Raw genomic sequence first — 14582 nt, 5'->3', positions numbered from 1 at the left:
TATAATTTTTATAGAAAATTTTATTCAACATACAACATTTTCCAGCAAAAAGGCAATATACAGGAGAGTTGGTGTACACTGCTGCTACAGAAACAAACAGAAAGTACTGGGCAGGGAGGGAAAAGAAGTATGGTTTGCTGATTCTATTTGCACTCAAAACTAGACACGCAGCTGGCATCACCTCCAACAAAAAGGGAAACGAGGCAGGGACTCAAATAAAGCTACGCACAATGAGTGTCAACGTCGGCCAAGTTCACTTGCAGACTCACCAACAGAAAGTGACCTCCTCCCAGGGGCAAATTGTACAGGTTTCATTCATTAAATATACAATTTCATTTTCCTTTTTAATCTTATCCTTTTTACAAAGCCAACCGCTCACTAACCACTAGTCAGCAGGCACTCCTGCTAAAAGCCTCTCCTTTGTCGCTCGTCTGTTCCACCCTCACAGAAGGAAGCCTAATGATTCTTTCACCTGCTCAGATCTTTTTTTAAGTTTGCCAGGAGGCAGGAGAGTAAACCTTAATTGTATCTGACAATGTTCTCACTGTAATAAAGACCCCTAAGTGTCTGTCAGGACTGAATTCGGTGCATCCACTTTCAAATGGGCTGCCAAACAGTAGTGGCTGATGGAAGCAAAGATGGTTTATTATTAAAAAGACCCCAGGCGGCTGGAGGAGGAACCCGAGGAAGGGCCGACAATGCACACAATGAAGGAAAGAGTGCTATTTATTAGGTTGTGAGTTTCTCTGGTTTGCCTTTACAGATGCACAGATCACTGAAAGTCTACCTGAAGGAAGAAGTCAGACGAGCCTACATGTCAGCCTGTCTAGCTGCAGGGCTGGTGGCAGGACCCCAGGCAGTGTCTCCATGGAGCAGGTGGCCTGGCCATGAGAGACCTTCTGCCAGGGACCTGTGTCCTAGGAACCTCTTCTCCCATGATGCTGACGGTTGCCTTGCATTGTGGTTACCATAAAATAACTCTCATTGGCATCCAAGCTTTATAAAAACACCTTCATTTTGCTCAAAAAGGGCAGTCAATAGATACAGAGAAGCCAAACTGAACAGCCTCAACAAAATAAAATAAACATCAGCAGCAATCCTCTTGCTGGAGACTTCGGCTAGAGTACACGTGTACCAAAGTTCTAGGGCTGTTAAAAAGGGCACACACCCACACGCTGTCTCTCTCCTTGGACACGGGAAGGAAGTCAGTTGTGGATTTTAATTGCCTTTTCAAGGTAAGTGTAGCGACTCCTCTTTGGGGCTTTGTTGAAGTGGTCCAGCCCTAGCCAAGGCCGAGGATGAGACATGTTACCTGGTAGGAAAAAGAGAGTCAAGTAAGACTCCTGCTTCCAGATGACCACCAGATCCACAGCCCTGCTGTCCCCAGATCTGAGGTGGCTGCTCAGTAAAGCTGAAACCAGTAAGCCACTCATTTACACAGAGCGCAGAGCTAAGGCCTCTTCCCACAATACAAACGCTTCGAGAACACAGGCTGGGAGGGAGGAGGATCTGCAGCATAGAGCCACCACCTAAGGCCATTAACTAACTGTTAAGCTGTTGCCACCCAGAAGGTCCACAACACATCCAAAATCGACATATGCTCCAAGAGAAAGCCCTCCAGTGAGAGGTCTCTCTCTTACCTGGTTGTGGCTCAAAGTCTTTCAAATTTACTTCATACTCATCTTCGTTAATGTACTGGTGCCGGCCCATCATGACAATTGCAAATTTAAACTAGAAGACAAAAAAGGAAATTCCTCCATTATTTCTGTGTGCCTACAAAGCTTGAGCCTGGTCAAAGAGGCTCAGCTGCCTCACCCTAACACTAGCCATTGAGGTCTGGCCGAGATCCCAGGAATGCATACCTTTTCAAATTCCTTTTCCTGGATGTCCAGCAGGCTCTGAATTCGCTTCATCACTTCTCTGAAATGCTCGCCCTGGGAAGAAAAAGGACACATGTGCTCAGGTGGCACACTACCACTAGCCCTGTGCAGAGCTCTGTGACAAACACCAAACCCAGATATTGGCCACCTGCCTGAGCACCTGAGATCAGCAAGTCATTCAAAGGCATCAGTTCTGACTGACAGGGGGCACCCAACCTCCTTTAAAACTCTTACCTGGTGTATCCTCAGCAAAAATGGAATTCCAAATGTTCCAAAGACCTCTTTGTGGAAATGTGCCACTGTGATCAGCATCTCGTTTTCCTTATCTATGTCCACCTGGTCCAAGGGTATTTCCTGGGACACATTTTAAACAAAAAGGTTCTTCTAAGTGTGGTTGTCCTTTAAATTCTAACAACACATCAGCTTAGCTCCTTCTACACTGGATGGCCCCTACAGGCCCAAGTACCCAAACTGGCAACATGGAAGAAACAGTGGAGACCTGTGGTGGGAAGAGGAAGGGCAGCTAAAGTTGTATTGAGGGGGTAGGGGAAAAGAATGATGATGCCATTGAGGGGACCGAATAGGAGCCAGTCTCCTTCATTTTTAGCCCCTTGTTGAGGAAGGAGTTCCTCTAAGCCTCCTACCATGATATGCTACCCCACCACAGACCCATAAGCAGAGGGCCAACAGACTATGGACAGACCACCAGAACTGTGAACCACAATGAACCTCTTATTGCGAAGGTGACTGTCTCGGGTATCTTGTTAAAGTAATCGAACCTGACTCACAGTCATAGTTCTGTCAAAACGCCACACTTAGATCTGGTTCAGAATCAGAGGATAGTCCAGTTTTCTTAGAAGAAACCAATGTTCTATCCCAGTTACTGTGAAAATGTCAGCAGCTCTAAATTCAGTGACCCAGAGTTTCTAAACTGAACTTGTCTGATACCCATCCATTGAACTTTAATATTTTTCTGTTGTTTTTTTTTTTTTTGAGACAGGGTCTCCCCTGTCCTGGCCTCGAACTCACTATGTAGACAGACTAGGCCTGCCTCTGCCTCCTCCTGAGTGCTGAGATTAAAGGCTGTACAGCACCACACCCAGCCCGAAGGTTTTTCTTTTTTGTTCCATTTGCTTGTTTGGTTTTTTTCCCAATTAACCTATTCAGTGTGTATTGTATGTGTGTGCACATGCCTGCCATAGTGTATATGTGGAGGTCAGGGAAAACCTGTAGAAGTCAGTTGTCTCCTCCTTCCACCACATGGGGTAAGGGGACTGAACTCAGGATTTCAAGTTTGGAAGCAACCAATTAATTTCTAAGGAAAAAAAGGCAGAAGGCAACATGCTGGCTGCCAGGGGCCAAAGGAAGAAAAAGAGCCGCTGAATAATAGACAGTTTCAATTTGGGATGAACAGGCTCTGGGGATGGAGGGAGTGATGGCTACACAACAAGGGAATCCACTTAACACTACCACAGTGCACACGCAATTTTTATCTTATGTATTTTTCATATTAAAAAATTTTAAAAACCTAGAATGAAATTAACCTCAGAGAGAACATTAAGTACTGGTACATGAACCAACTCAAGCTACTTCCTACAGCTCACTGTGGCATTCATGCAGCAGCAGATGGGCCACCCCACCTGACAGCCCACAGGATCAAGAGACCAGTAAGGGGACAGTTACCTCTATTCGAAACGTTCGACTTGTTGCAGGGGATAAACATTCTAATAGTTCATCTTCTTGATGCACACCAATAATTTTGTAGCTTACAATTTCTAGCAGCCTAAAAAGGGGGAAGAAAATGGCGCAATGAAGTATTTATGTTCATGTAAAAATACAAAATAGGGCCAAGGCATCATGGTATATGTCTTTAATCCCAGCACTCAGGAGGCAGAGGTAGGAGGGCCAGCCTGGTCTACATAGAGAGATCTAGGCCAGCCAAGGCTAATAGTGAGACCACCTTAAAAAAAAATAATAATACTGATAGTTGGGTATGACCCCATCTATCTGTAATCCCAGTGCTCAGGACACTGAGGCAACAGGATTCTAAGCTTCAGTATAGTGTGGGCTATAGAATGAGATTCCGTCCCAAAAACCCCAGAAAATAAACAAGTAAAAACAGCACCAAAAGGACTGGCAACATAAAAGGATTTGTTTAGGAACAAAGTGCCTACAATACCACCAAGAAACACTTCTCCCTCCCTCTCAAGGAAAGGACTAGAAAAGGCAGACCACCCAAACCCAAATAGAAATAGCTTCACTGGGCCTACAGTCACTGGTCTGGGTTTAGTGTTATTTTGTTTTTGAAATGGGGTCCTGTTATTTCTTTGGGTCTAAAAACTTATGCCAATCCTCCTGCCTTTGTTTCTGGAGTGCTGATATTATAGGCATGAACCACTGCATCCAGCCTGACTTACACATTAAGTGGAAGTCACAGAATTCCGTCAACTTTCCTGACAAGGAATTCCTGGTGGGCAAGATCAGATACCTGGCTCAATCATGCTTTTGTATCTTTCTCTCATATTAATTAAAAAAATGGGTGAGGGAGAGGAAGGCAGCAGGCTAAGCAATAATTAGGGAAGGTTTCTTAAAACATTTAGGGAACCAAAAAGCCCCAAGGGCCACCTAGCTTATAGGTGCCTCATATGGTAAAGCCATAGAACAGCCAGACTCTGGGGCCTTACACTACAACCTTGCCTGGGGGCTATAAGGGGTTGAGTACAGGAGGGGATCTCCAGTGCCCTCTCACCCATTCACTACAGTTAATCTATAAAAGAGAAGGAGGGAGAACAGCATAACATCCACAAAGCTGTGGTGTGGCTTTGGGGGAAAGGCTGGGTTCAATGTCCATTTGCACAGCTGCAGGGCTGGAGTAGGGAGAGGCTGCTCCACCCTCCTATACTTCAAGAGGTACTTACCTAAGTCTCCCTGATGCTTTGTCACCAAGCTCTACAGCTTTTTTACATTCTTCTAACAGGTCCCGGACACAGCCATGCTTGTCTGGATATAGTGTTATTTCCTAAGTAACAAGAGGATGTTACAAATGCTGTAAGAATAACAGATTTCCGCTACAACAAAAAAAGGAAAAGAACTTCACTAGTTCAAGTTCTCCAGGGGGACCATTGCTGTTCTTTCCTTTTTAATGTTTTATTTTTTTAAGACCGTGTCTCCCTGTAGCCCCAGCTGTCCTGGAACTCACTATGTAGACCAGGCTGACCTCTGCCTCCTCTGCCTCCTCTGGCCCCAGCTGTCCTGGAACTCACTATGTAGACCAGGCTGACCTTGAACGAAGAGATCCGCCTACCTCTGCCTCCTGAGTGTGGGAATTAAAGGCGTGTGCTACCAGGCCTGGCCTTTTTTAAAAAATTAAAATTTTTTTATTTTATGTGTATTGGTGGTATGCCTGTATGTATATAAGTGCACCCATGTCCTACAGAGCCCACAAAGAACAGAAGAGAGTGCTGAATCTCCTGGCCGCCATGTGGGTGCTGGGGTTTGAACTTGGGTCTTCTATAAGAAAAGCCAGTGTTCTTAACTGCTGAGCCATCTCTCTAGCCCCTGCTGTTCTCACTTTTAATCCAACCCCAACAACCCCTCCCATTCACTATTTCACTAAGGTGAATCCATCTCCCCAAAACCAGAACCAAGCTAAGATTGACAGAAAAGTATGTGGTTCCAGAACAGCTTCTCAGATATAATCCCTAGAAGGGCCAAACACCACCATTCTTATTCTCAGCTGATAGAGGGCTGATCCAGAGAAAAGACCCCCAAAACTTGGTGGTTCCAACACATCAATTTTATGTAAGTCACAGTATTTAGGTCTCAAATTTCTTAATTTTTTTTTTTTTCCTGTCTTTGTGAGACAGTGTCTCTCTATATCCCAGCTGGCCTTGAAACCAATATGTAGACCAGGCTAGCCTTTAACTCAGATCTACCTGTCTCTGCCTCCCAAGTACTGGGACTAAAGGTCTGGGCCTAGAAGGTAAAGGGGCCTGGCAACCAGTATGATCTTTATAGACGAGCACCAAGAGTATGGATGGCCATGCCATCTGCTTAGGAGAAGGTACATAGTTCTATGATCTGGCCTTTGTTAGCAATATTGAGAGGAGGGAGGGGTAAGCTTGGCTGCCTACACAGTGCTGGCAGGATGGACTCAGCTAGGCCAGGCAGCAGTGTGAGAGAGTAGACTGGGCTAGGCCAAGATCTAAGCAGACCCATACTATTACTCCATTAGCTTAATAGTACTATCTCACTCCAAGCCTTCAGGGTCCTCTACCACCTGAAGGCCCCGAGGAAGCGCTTTCTTTTGTTTTAGTTCTAGAGTTCTGCAGATAGAATAGAAACAATGAATATTAAGTCACACTAATAAACACTTACCTCTTCCCTAAATTGGCTGTTTAACCAAATACATTTAAAACTTCGCCTGTTCTCAAAGTCTGTGATTTTCATCTTAAGCTAGTAAGAAAAGAGACACTTGTTTAGATATGCTCCCAAGAAACACAAATCTTCCCTTTATTACCCAGTTACACTGACTTGGACTCACCTGCTGATAGTAAAGTTTCTTAGGTTGTCTTGGCTTGAAGAATTGTAGAAGATCTCTTAAAGTACCTTCATAATTATGTCTAAGAGGATTACCTGGGCCATCTCTATAACTACACAAGAAAAAAGTACATGAATAATTGCTTATCTGTCTATAATTCATACCAACTAAACCCAAAAGCAAACAGCTGGCTGCCTAATGTCTGAAACCTGTGCCGGACTCATTCCTGTTCTCTAGACTGCAGTCCCTCCCCGTCAAATTTGAACACTCTGAAAGGGTACACAGCACCCAGAAGCCCCTGTGGCCATAGAACCCTGAATCTAAACAAAGGGGATACATAAAGAGCCAACCTAAAGCCAGCTCAGGGACAGGTGGTCCAGATAAGAATGTATCTATATCGGGACTAAGAAATACATGTTGAGTGACCTAATTAGCTATGCATTCAAATGAGCTCCTTGATGCCCAATGAACAGGAAGGAATAGCAAGAAAGCATTCAGAGTGATACTTACCCTTGAGATTTGAAAAACTGCAGCAACATGGGGTCTGTGTTAAGCCTCTGCGCCACTGTCTTTGCAACCTGAGAGATGAAAAAAAACAGGAAGCTTAAAGGGAGGTTGGCACTCTAGCAAAAGGATGGGCATGTGCACATAAAACCCTGGGGTTAATTACTGGGTTAAGTTTCTAAAAGGAACACGGGCAGTCTGAATTAGAATTTCTTGGAAATTTACCACTAACCAGAAGAAACTACTTTCCCAAGTATGTCACCACAGGAGTGGCCTATTTATACTAAGGTTTTTACTAGGCTTAACTATACATATTTATATGGCAGTGTTGACCTTAAATACATGAAGGTGACAGTTTTATCAGAATTAGCACTTCCACGTCCTTAAAATATTCAGCACTTCGTTAGGTTGTGAGCCTTTAAACTCCTCTAATCTAGAATTTTCACTTTTCCATATTTTTAAGATAGTCTTGCTGTATAGCTTGGGCTAGACTTAAATATGGTTTGTAGCCCAGGCTGACCTGGAACTCAAAATCTCTCTGCCTTAGCCAAGTCCATGCCAAGCAATGGAAAAGTTTCTTCCACAAGTATGTAGTGAGTCTTTCTAGTGTGGAATCTGAAGAGGCAAAGGACATTCATTGAATACCTGAAAATAATTCATCCTATTTGATAATGTGACCACAAATCCAGGGTCATTGGGGATTGTTTTGTCACAGAAGATGACGTCCACACGGTGGTAGAGGTCTCTGAAATATTCTTTTGCAGTGGGTAATTCACTGTTATCATTTTCAGGATCATCCCTGGGGAGGAAAAGTATGCAGATTGCATCAGGTTCATGGTAAAAGGCATCGTCTTTTAGGCAACAGTGACATCAAATGTAAGATAGAGATGGCTCTCATTTGAGGCTACCAGGAGTCTGCCTCAGCTACCTTTGTAACAAGACACATCAAGAAAGGCAATGGGAGCTGAAGAGATGGTTCAGTGGTTAGGAGCACATATTGCTCTTCCAGAGGACCAGAGTTCAATTCCCAGCAACCACATTAGAAAGCTCTCATTGCCTACAACCTCCAGTTCCTCAGGTATCCAACATCTTTATTCTGGGGCTCCCTGCATCCATGTGCATACACAAAGACGCACACATAAAAATAAAATCTTAAAAGAGGACGTCGAGGGGAAGTGGTGCACACCTTTGATCCCAGTATTTGAGAGGCAGAGAAAGGTTCATCCCTGTAAGATCCAGGCCAGCCTGGTCTATATAGCAAGTTCCAGGCCAGACAGGGCCACATAGTGAGGTCTTTTTTTTTTTTTTAAAGGCAAGTACTTATGGAGGATCTACAAGAAGCCAGTTAGTGTTGCTGTGCCATCAACAAGCTCATGAGAAAGCACACTCTATGAACAGACTCATCCACAGAGCAGCAGATTCTGGCCTCCGACCAGCAGCCTACACCTATAGTTTTTGCCCAACTTTAGGTTGTTTGAGCATTAAGTATCCTAGGCACAGACCTACAGTGTGGATACAGGCACTGGTCTGGAGAGGTACCTTCCACGGAATATCAAATTCAAGTATTGTGAGAAGGAAAATGACTCCATAAAGACTTCCTGCCCTGGTAATAGTTAGGGAGCTCGCTACAGACACTTTCAGGACATGAGAGAATTTTTTTTAAAGATAGGGTCTCATATAGTCCTGGCTGGTCTCATACTTGGTATAAAGCAGAGGTTCTGAAGCCTCTTCTTGCCATCAACTCACAAGGACTGAGATTATAGGCACTTGCCACCACATCACTAAGAGAACCTTAGCCAAGATCAATGTTCACTGCCCATAATTTAAAAAAAAAAAAAAGGGATTAGATCAGCTATTCAAGACTGAAAGACTTCTAGATTACAGCTTGGAGCATAGTACAAATGTTTTTGGAACTAGAACAAATACAAAAAACTTGACAGGCATACAAAGATGAAAACTGGCAAAGGTACATACTTCTGAAACACTATAATGTCACCATCCATCAGCTCATCAAGGGCTTTATCAAGAGACACGTCGTAATCCTGAATTCTTTCTGTTAAATTCGGTTTAACTTCCTATAGTGCAAAAATATCAAACTGTTACATTGTATAATTTGTCTACTGTTTGATATGGATATGTTTTTCATGTTACACATTTTTCTTCTACATTCAAGTCTATTCATCTACAAGTGTTTTGCTTTGCTTTTAATTTTAAGACAGGGTTTCCCTGCACATCTAAGGCTGGCCTGAATTTCTGTGCTTAATCTATCTCCCAGTCCCAGGTTCCCAAACTCATGCCACCACAGCCAGCTCATCTATACTTTTAGTAAGCTAAAATATGAATGTGAAAAACAAATTTGAAAGTATCTAAAAGTCATTGATCCTAAACAGCTTAAAATTCTGTATTTCAAGATGTGCAGCAGGGGGTGACAGTGTAGGCCTCTAATCCCACCACTTGGAAAGTAGAAGCAGGAGGAGGCCAGACAAAGCTACAGGGTGGGCTACGAGACCCTATCTCAGTAAACTACAAAAACAAAACAAAAAAAACCCCTCTAATTCTCAACTAAAGACTAGACACCTAACTACAGACTATGCAATAATACTTTGAAGGCTAGCAAACAATCCCTCCACCAACTAAAAACGATAAAGTGGTTATAAGAATAATAACTGTGCAAACCTCATAGAGGATAAGGCTAGTATCCTGGATAAATCCTGCTCTGTCACACATAACTGGGAGCAAGTCACCTAGAATAAAAGAGTCTGTTAAATATACAGTTGTGATTACAGTAAGCAAAATTTACTCAGAAAGGCGTGCACCCAGGACTTACGTATTTTACAGGATATGGGTGTGTAGATATGTCCACAGTAATTCAAGCTCCGCGTTTTAGGATCATACATCTTCAAAAATAACATTACATCATCTACAAGTTGATGAATAGGCTGTTAGGATCTTAACACTTAGTACAATGCTTTAAAAAGCTAACAGTAAGCTTAGGTAAGTGACAATAGCAAATAAAGGTCTCTAGAAGTCACGATGTCTCATGAGTTTTATTCAAGCGGCTGATCCTGTGATGGCAAGGTGGGCTCCACACATCACACCTGGGCGAACCACTACAGCAGACAGTGAAGAGGGCATGGAATGCAGTAAACTGAGACATCCTAGTTTCGAAACCTGGCACTAACTAGCTGAACCAGTGTCTGCAAGCATAAAATATCTACCAGGTGTGTGTCTGTCCTTAGCTAACGCAGCCCCTCATAGTAAAAATGTCAGGGTCAGCTGGGTTGTGAGGCAGCCACCTGTTCAGTGGCACACCTGGCAGGGCCGCTTCAGTACTACTTCACAGACTGTATGGCCCTGAGGTGAGCCATCTGCCAACTGACCTGACATACCCATAATCCCTGCTCTAACCGATCTGACCAGAGTGATGAACACAAGTCAGGAGCTGGGGTGGCCCAGCACTATTGATGGCTGCGCCCTCTCACAGGGCACTCAGGCTGAGTTGGTCTCCCATGACTTCCTCAAGAGCCCTGAACACAGAAGGGACTGAGTAAACAACGGTGAAGGCACCAGGAGATCGTTCTCCAAGGGAAGACATTCAGCCCTCTGCTGAGATCAATCCAGGATTCCAAGCCTACTGCCCTAAGTGTAGCAGGTACGTGGGCACTTACGATCTTTATCAAACTTGGGTAATGTTGCTCCACTAGCAGCCAGCTCGGGATCAACTGTTTCCAGGAATATTGTCCAAGGGTTTTCATTATCACTGAGTTCAATCATCTATTTCCAAAAGAGATGCTGATTTTAGAAGGTTGTAATGGCTTAGAGGACAGGGTAACAACTATACTTGAGCAGTGCAGAAAATGCCAGCTCTATTGAACAGAACCCAAAGGGACAAACGGCGGCTAACTGCAGGACAAAAGCCTCCCACAAAGTTCCACATGAGATACCCGAGGATCTACCAACAATATTTACTGTTTTATTGCCGTCGGCTTCATTATCTAACATTGCTGGCCGCTTTGTTCCATTACTCCTTGCTTGCATGGGCCATAATCGAATTTGATCTTGTGGAAACCCCTGAAAAAAAAAAAAAAAGTATATTAAAACAAGCACATATTCTAATCTATCAATTTAAAGCTTTTGTGAGTGAAGGGGAAATTGTACTTAAACTCTCCTCCCATGACTTGGACAATTCTACTGACTTCATCAGCTCAAAACTGGTGGTGGCAGTATAGAATGACCATTCCTTGTAACGTCCAAAAGTATATTAAAACAAGCACATATTCTAATCTATCAATTTAAAGCTTTTGTGAGTGAAGGGGAAATTGTACTTAAACTCTCCTCCCATGACTTGGACAATTCTACTGACTTCATCAGCTCAAAACTGGTGGTGGCAGTATAGAATGACCATTCCTTGTAACGTCCAAAAGTATATTAAAACAAGCACATATTCTAATCTATCAATTTAAAGCTTTTGTGAGTGAAGGGGAAATTGTACTTAAACTCTCCTCCCATGACTTGGACAATTCTACTGACTTCATCAGCTCAAAACTGGTGGTGGCAGTATAGAATGACCATTCCTTGTAACGTCCTTCTCTGAGCTAAACAAAGCTAGCCCCAGGACTGAACCAAGCAAGCTCTGGGATCCCACAAGTTCTGTTGAGTCAGGTCAGAAACATTAGTTCAACACCTCCTCCTCAAGTGGGACCCCCAGAGAGTGACCAACCCCAGGGTCTTTCAGCATCTCAGTGGCCAGGTGGAAGTAGCGGGTGTGAGTGGAAAGGTTGCACTCACCATGGTCTGGGAGAGGCTCTGAACAAACTCAGACAGCGAGGAGTTCTTCAGAACCTTGAACACAGTGTACTTCACTTTCTCCTCATCATACATGTCATTTCCTTGGTGGCCACAAAACTGGTCCTCTGCAACTATCTGAAGGCACACAGCAGAGCTTACAACCAGGGAGACAGGTCACCCTGAGCACACTCAAACCACAGAAGATCTTGATCACTGGCCTCACTACTGCCTGCAGTGAGCAGCTGTGGCTGACCTGGAGTCAGATGCTCAAGAGGTGCCAGAAGCAGAATGCATGGACCTTCTACACCACCCGCCACACCCATGCAAGGGTCTCACAGGGCTGCAGCTGACCTGCACTTGCATGTAGAGATGGGCTTCCTGCCGCTCCTTCCGCTTCTGAGCCTCAATCCTTTTCTCTTCTTGCAACCGTTCTACCAACTGCTGAGGAATATCATGGTCGGTGACAGCTTGTAACACTTCACCTGTAAGACAAATGCAGCTTCTTTTACCTGATCCTATCTGCTTTTATGTCCTTTACAAGGTCCTCATTTTAGGGGTTGGAGACAGCTCAGCAATTAAGAGCATGGGCTCTTACAGAGGACCTGGGTTTGGTTCCCAGCACCCACAAGGCAGCTAACAACCATTTGTAACTCCAGTTTCAGGGGACCCAACACCTGCTTCTGGTCTCTGCAGGCACTGCACACACGGAGGCAAAACATGCATACATATAAAATAATAAACTAAAAAACACCCCTAAAATTGACTGGGCATGGTGTATACACCTCTAATCTTACTACTTGGGAGGCAGAGGTAGCAAATCTCTGTGAGTTTGAGGCCAGCCTTGTCTACATAGTGAGGCCTGTCTCAAAAACAAAACAATAAAAATAAAATAACCTAGGAATTTTGAGGGATGTGGTGCCACGTATCCACTTCAAAGTGTAGAAGCCCAATGCAGCTGGGTTTAGGTGATAGAGATAAGAGAATAACCAGCAAATGTGTTTGGTCAGGCAGCATGAATGGGTCCACAATACTTTATGGTGCTGTGTTTTATCTGGAACACCAAGGCAATAAGCACATCACAGAAGAACCACAGCAAAAGTGCAACACAAGCTGCCAGTACTCACTTAGCTTTGATTCCCTGATGTACACTAACATATAGGCATTCGTGCAGTGTCGGACAGACAGGTCATCATCGTGACCCCCATAATTGTGCTCGATAGCTTCTTCTTTAGTACACCTTGATACCACATCATCATCAAATTTACACCACTGCAAGGAAAGCAGGCAGACATGAGAATGACATGGCACTGAAGGAAGCGCTGTCCTCAGACACACACGCACCCTCCTACCACACCCAGTAGTGAAGTGCTTCTGCCCTCTTCCAACTATAAGTGCTACCTGCCCACTGGCAATATAGAGTCCAACTCTGGATTAATCAAAATTGTTAACCCCTTAGAGCAAACACACACAACTGAATTCATAAAGTGTTAACCGTGCTGTGCTTATAAGATTCAATGGAATATTTATAGAATGATCCTATAACACTGTGGCAAGTTTCCCATTTAAAATTGTTTAATTTTTTAACTGTTATTTTCCAATTCTTTGTCTTGGATGGAACCACTTAAAATGATGTAAAGCCATGGCCAAAGGACATCTACATAGATTCTGAAAATCTTTTACCACAGGCCATTACACTCTGGGCTCCCACTGTTATGGAGGTAGCAGGGTAAGACCCAACCTGACTGTAGCAGATGAAGGGCATGTGTATAGGCCTGATATAGTACCACTTGCCTTGCCTTGCCCAGCCCAGCGCAGCCCCTGTATCAGTATTCATCAGCTACATGACATAGATTTCTATGAGGCAAGGCATTCACTATAACACAGGAGTATGCTCTAATGTATCATTAACCATTACAAATGGTTTTGCAAATTACATAGACAAGAAAACAGCACTTCGTAGTCACAAAACACGAGAGCTCAAAGGCTGGGAAGGAACCTAACAAGTTCATGGAACCTAAACCAGAGCAGGTTTCTCTGTTAGTTTTCCTAAACAGCACCATCCTGAGTCCCAATACTTACTTTGCCATCTCCTTTGGGGTTTAAATAAACCACATAATGTCCACCATGATTATCTCCACTATGAACAAGGACTGCATGGAGAATATAATTTGCCGGGTCCTTAGGATCTGTTTTTTGCAAAAATTCATCAAGTGGTAATTGTTCTGGAAATTCAAACCTGTCATAAAAAATATGTAAAAATTAAACTTAATTTTCACACAAAACATGCTGCCTTTCAGAGGTTCAATATAAAACCTTCTAATTTACTGCCCCATCTTTAATTAAGAATTTGACTTTGAAGTAGGAATTTGACTGGGAAGGCTCTTACAACTACTTCTGAAGGGGTCTCTATGTATCAGAAAAAAAATCATTATTCAAGTCAACTTAAAGCTGAGGAAAATGCACATAGAATGGCTCAGATACCTATCTCACCACTGATGACAAATTACACTGCACTGGGGTCTGGAACTGTAGCTCAGTTAGCAAGAATGCCTGTCCAGTATGTACGAAGTCATGGGTACTATCACCAGTACAGCAAAGATTAAGGGTGGTAACACAGCACTTCAGAGTGGAGACAGGAGATGAGAAGTTTATGAATATATTGAGGACAGCCTGGGCTACATGAGATACTGAATGTATGTATAAACAGATTAGATGGATGGATTATTAGATAGATATAGATTGATAGAGACAGAGACACAGAGAGAGAGAGAAAGAGAAAACCAGCCTTTAGAGACAAGGAGGATAACCAGGCAAGACATGGCAAGTCCAAAAGGCATCAGAGGCAGTCGAATCTCTGCCAATTCCAAGCA

The 14582-nt window shown here is 43.5% G+C and overlaps 1 protein-coding gene across 3 annotated transcripts in view; it reads right to left on the bottom strand.

Moving 5' to 3' along the window:
• Usp7 (ubiquitin specific peptidase 7) overlaps positions 1 to 14582 on the bottom strand; it is a 50741-nt gene continuing 36159 nt past the window's right edge. For 2 of the 3 annotated variants that reach the window (XM_008829945.3, XM_029562009.1), the window contains exons 13-31: positions 13792 to 13948; positions 12837 to 12981; positions 12064 to 12194; positions 11713 to 11847; positions 10894 to 10995; positions 10593 to 10698; positions 9752 to 9844; positions 9601 to 9668; positions 8899 to 8999; positions 7570 to 7723; positions 6931 to 6998; positions 6424 to 6532; positions 6258 to 6335; positions 4799 to 4899; positions 3564 to 3663; positions 2115 to 2234; positions 1863 to 1934; positions 1641 to 1731; positions 3 to 1312 (exon numbers count right to left, since the gene is read on the bottom strand). In XM_008829945.3, the coding sequence (XP_008828167.1) occupies positions 1206 to 1312; positions 1641 to 1731; positions 1863 to 1934; positions 2115 to 2234; positions 3564 to 3663; positions 4799 to 4899; positions 6258 to 6335; positions 6424 to 6532; positions 6931 to 6998; positions 7570 to 7723; positions 8899 to 8999; positions 9601 to 9668; positions 9752 to 9844; positions 10593 to 10698; positions 10894 to 10995; positions 11713 to 11847; positions 12064 to 12194; positions 12837 to 12981; positions 13792 to 13948 (2038 nt within the window). In that variant the 3' untranslated portion in view covers positions 3 to 1205. Of the gene's footprint in view, positions 1313 to 1640; positions 1732 to 1862; positions 1935 to 2114; positions 2235 to 3563; positions 3664 to 4798; positions 4900 to 6257; positions 6336 to 6423; positions 6533 to 6930; positions 6999 to 7569; positions 7724 to 8898; positions 9000 to 9600; positions 9669 to 9751; positions 9845 to 10592; positions 10699 to 10893; positions 10996 to 11712; positions 11848 to 12063; positions 12195 to 12836; positions 12982 to 13791; positions 13949 to 14582 lie in introns of all 3 variants that reach the window. The other variant, XM_029562010.1, reaches the window with a different exon arrangement.

This window comes from Nannospalax galili, unplaced genomic scaffold (assembly GCF_000622305.1).
Source record: "Nannospalax galili isolate Female #2095 unplaced genomic scaffold, S.galili_v1.0 scaffold32, whole genome shotgun sequence".
NCBI classification, from domain to species: domain Eukaryota; kingdom Metazoa; phylum Chordata; class Mammalia; order Rodentia; family Spalacidae; genus Nannospalax; species Nannospalax galili.
The sequence above is the reverse complement of the archived record's forward strand: the minus strand, read 5'-3'. Positions and strand labels throughout refer to the sequence as shown.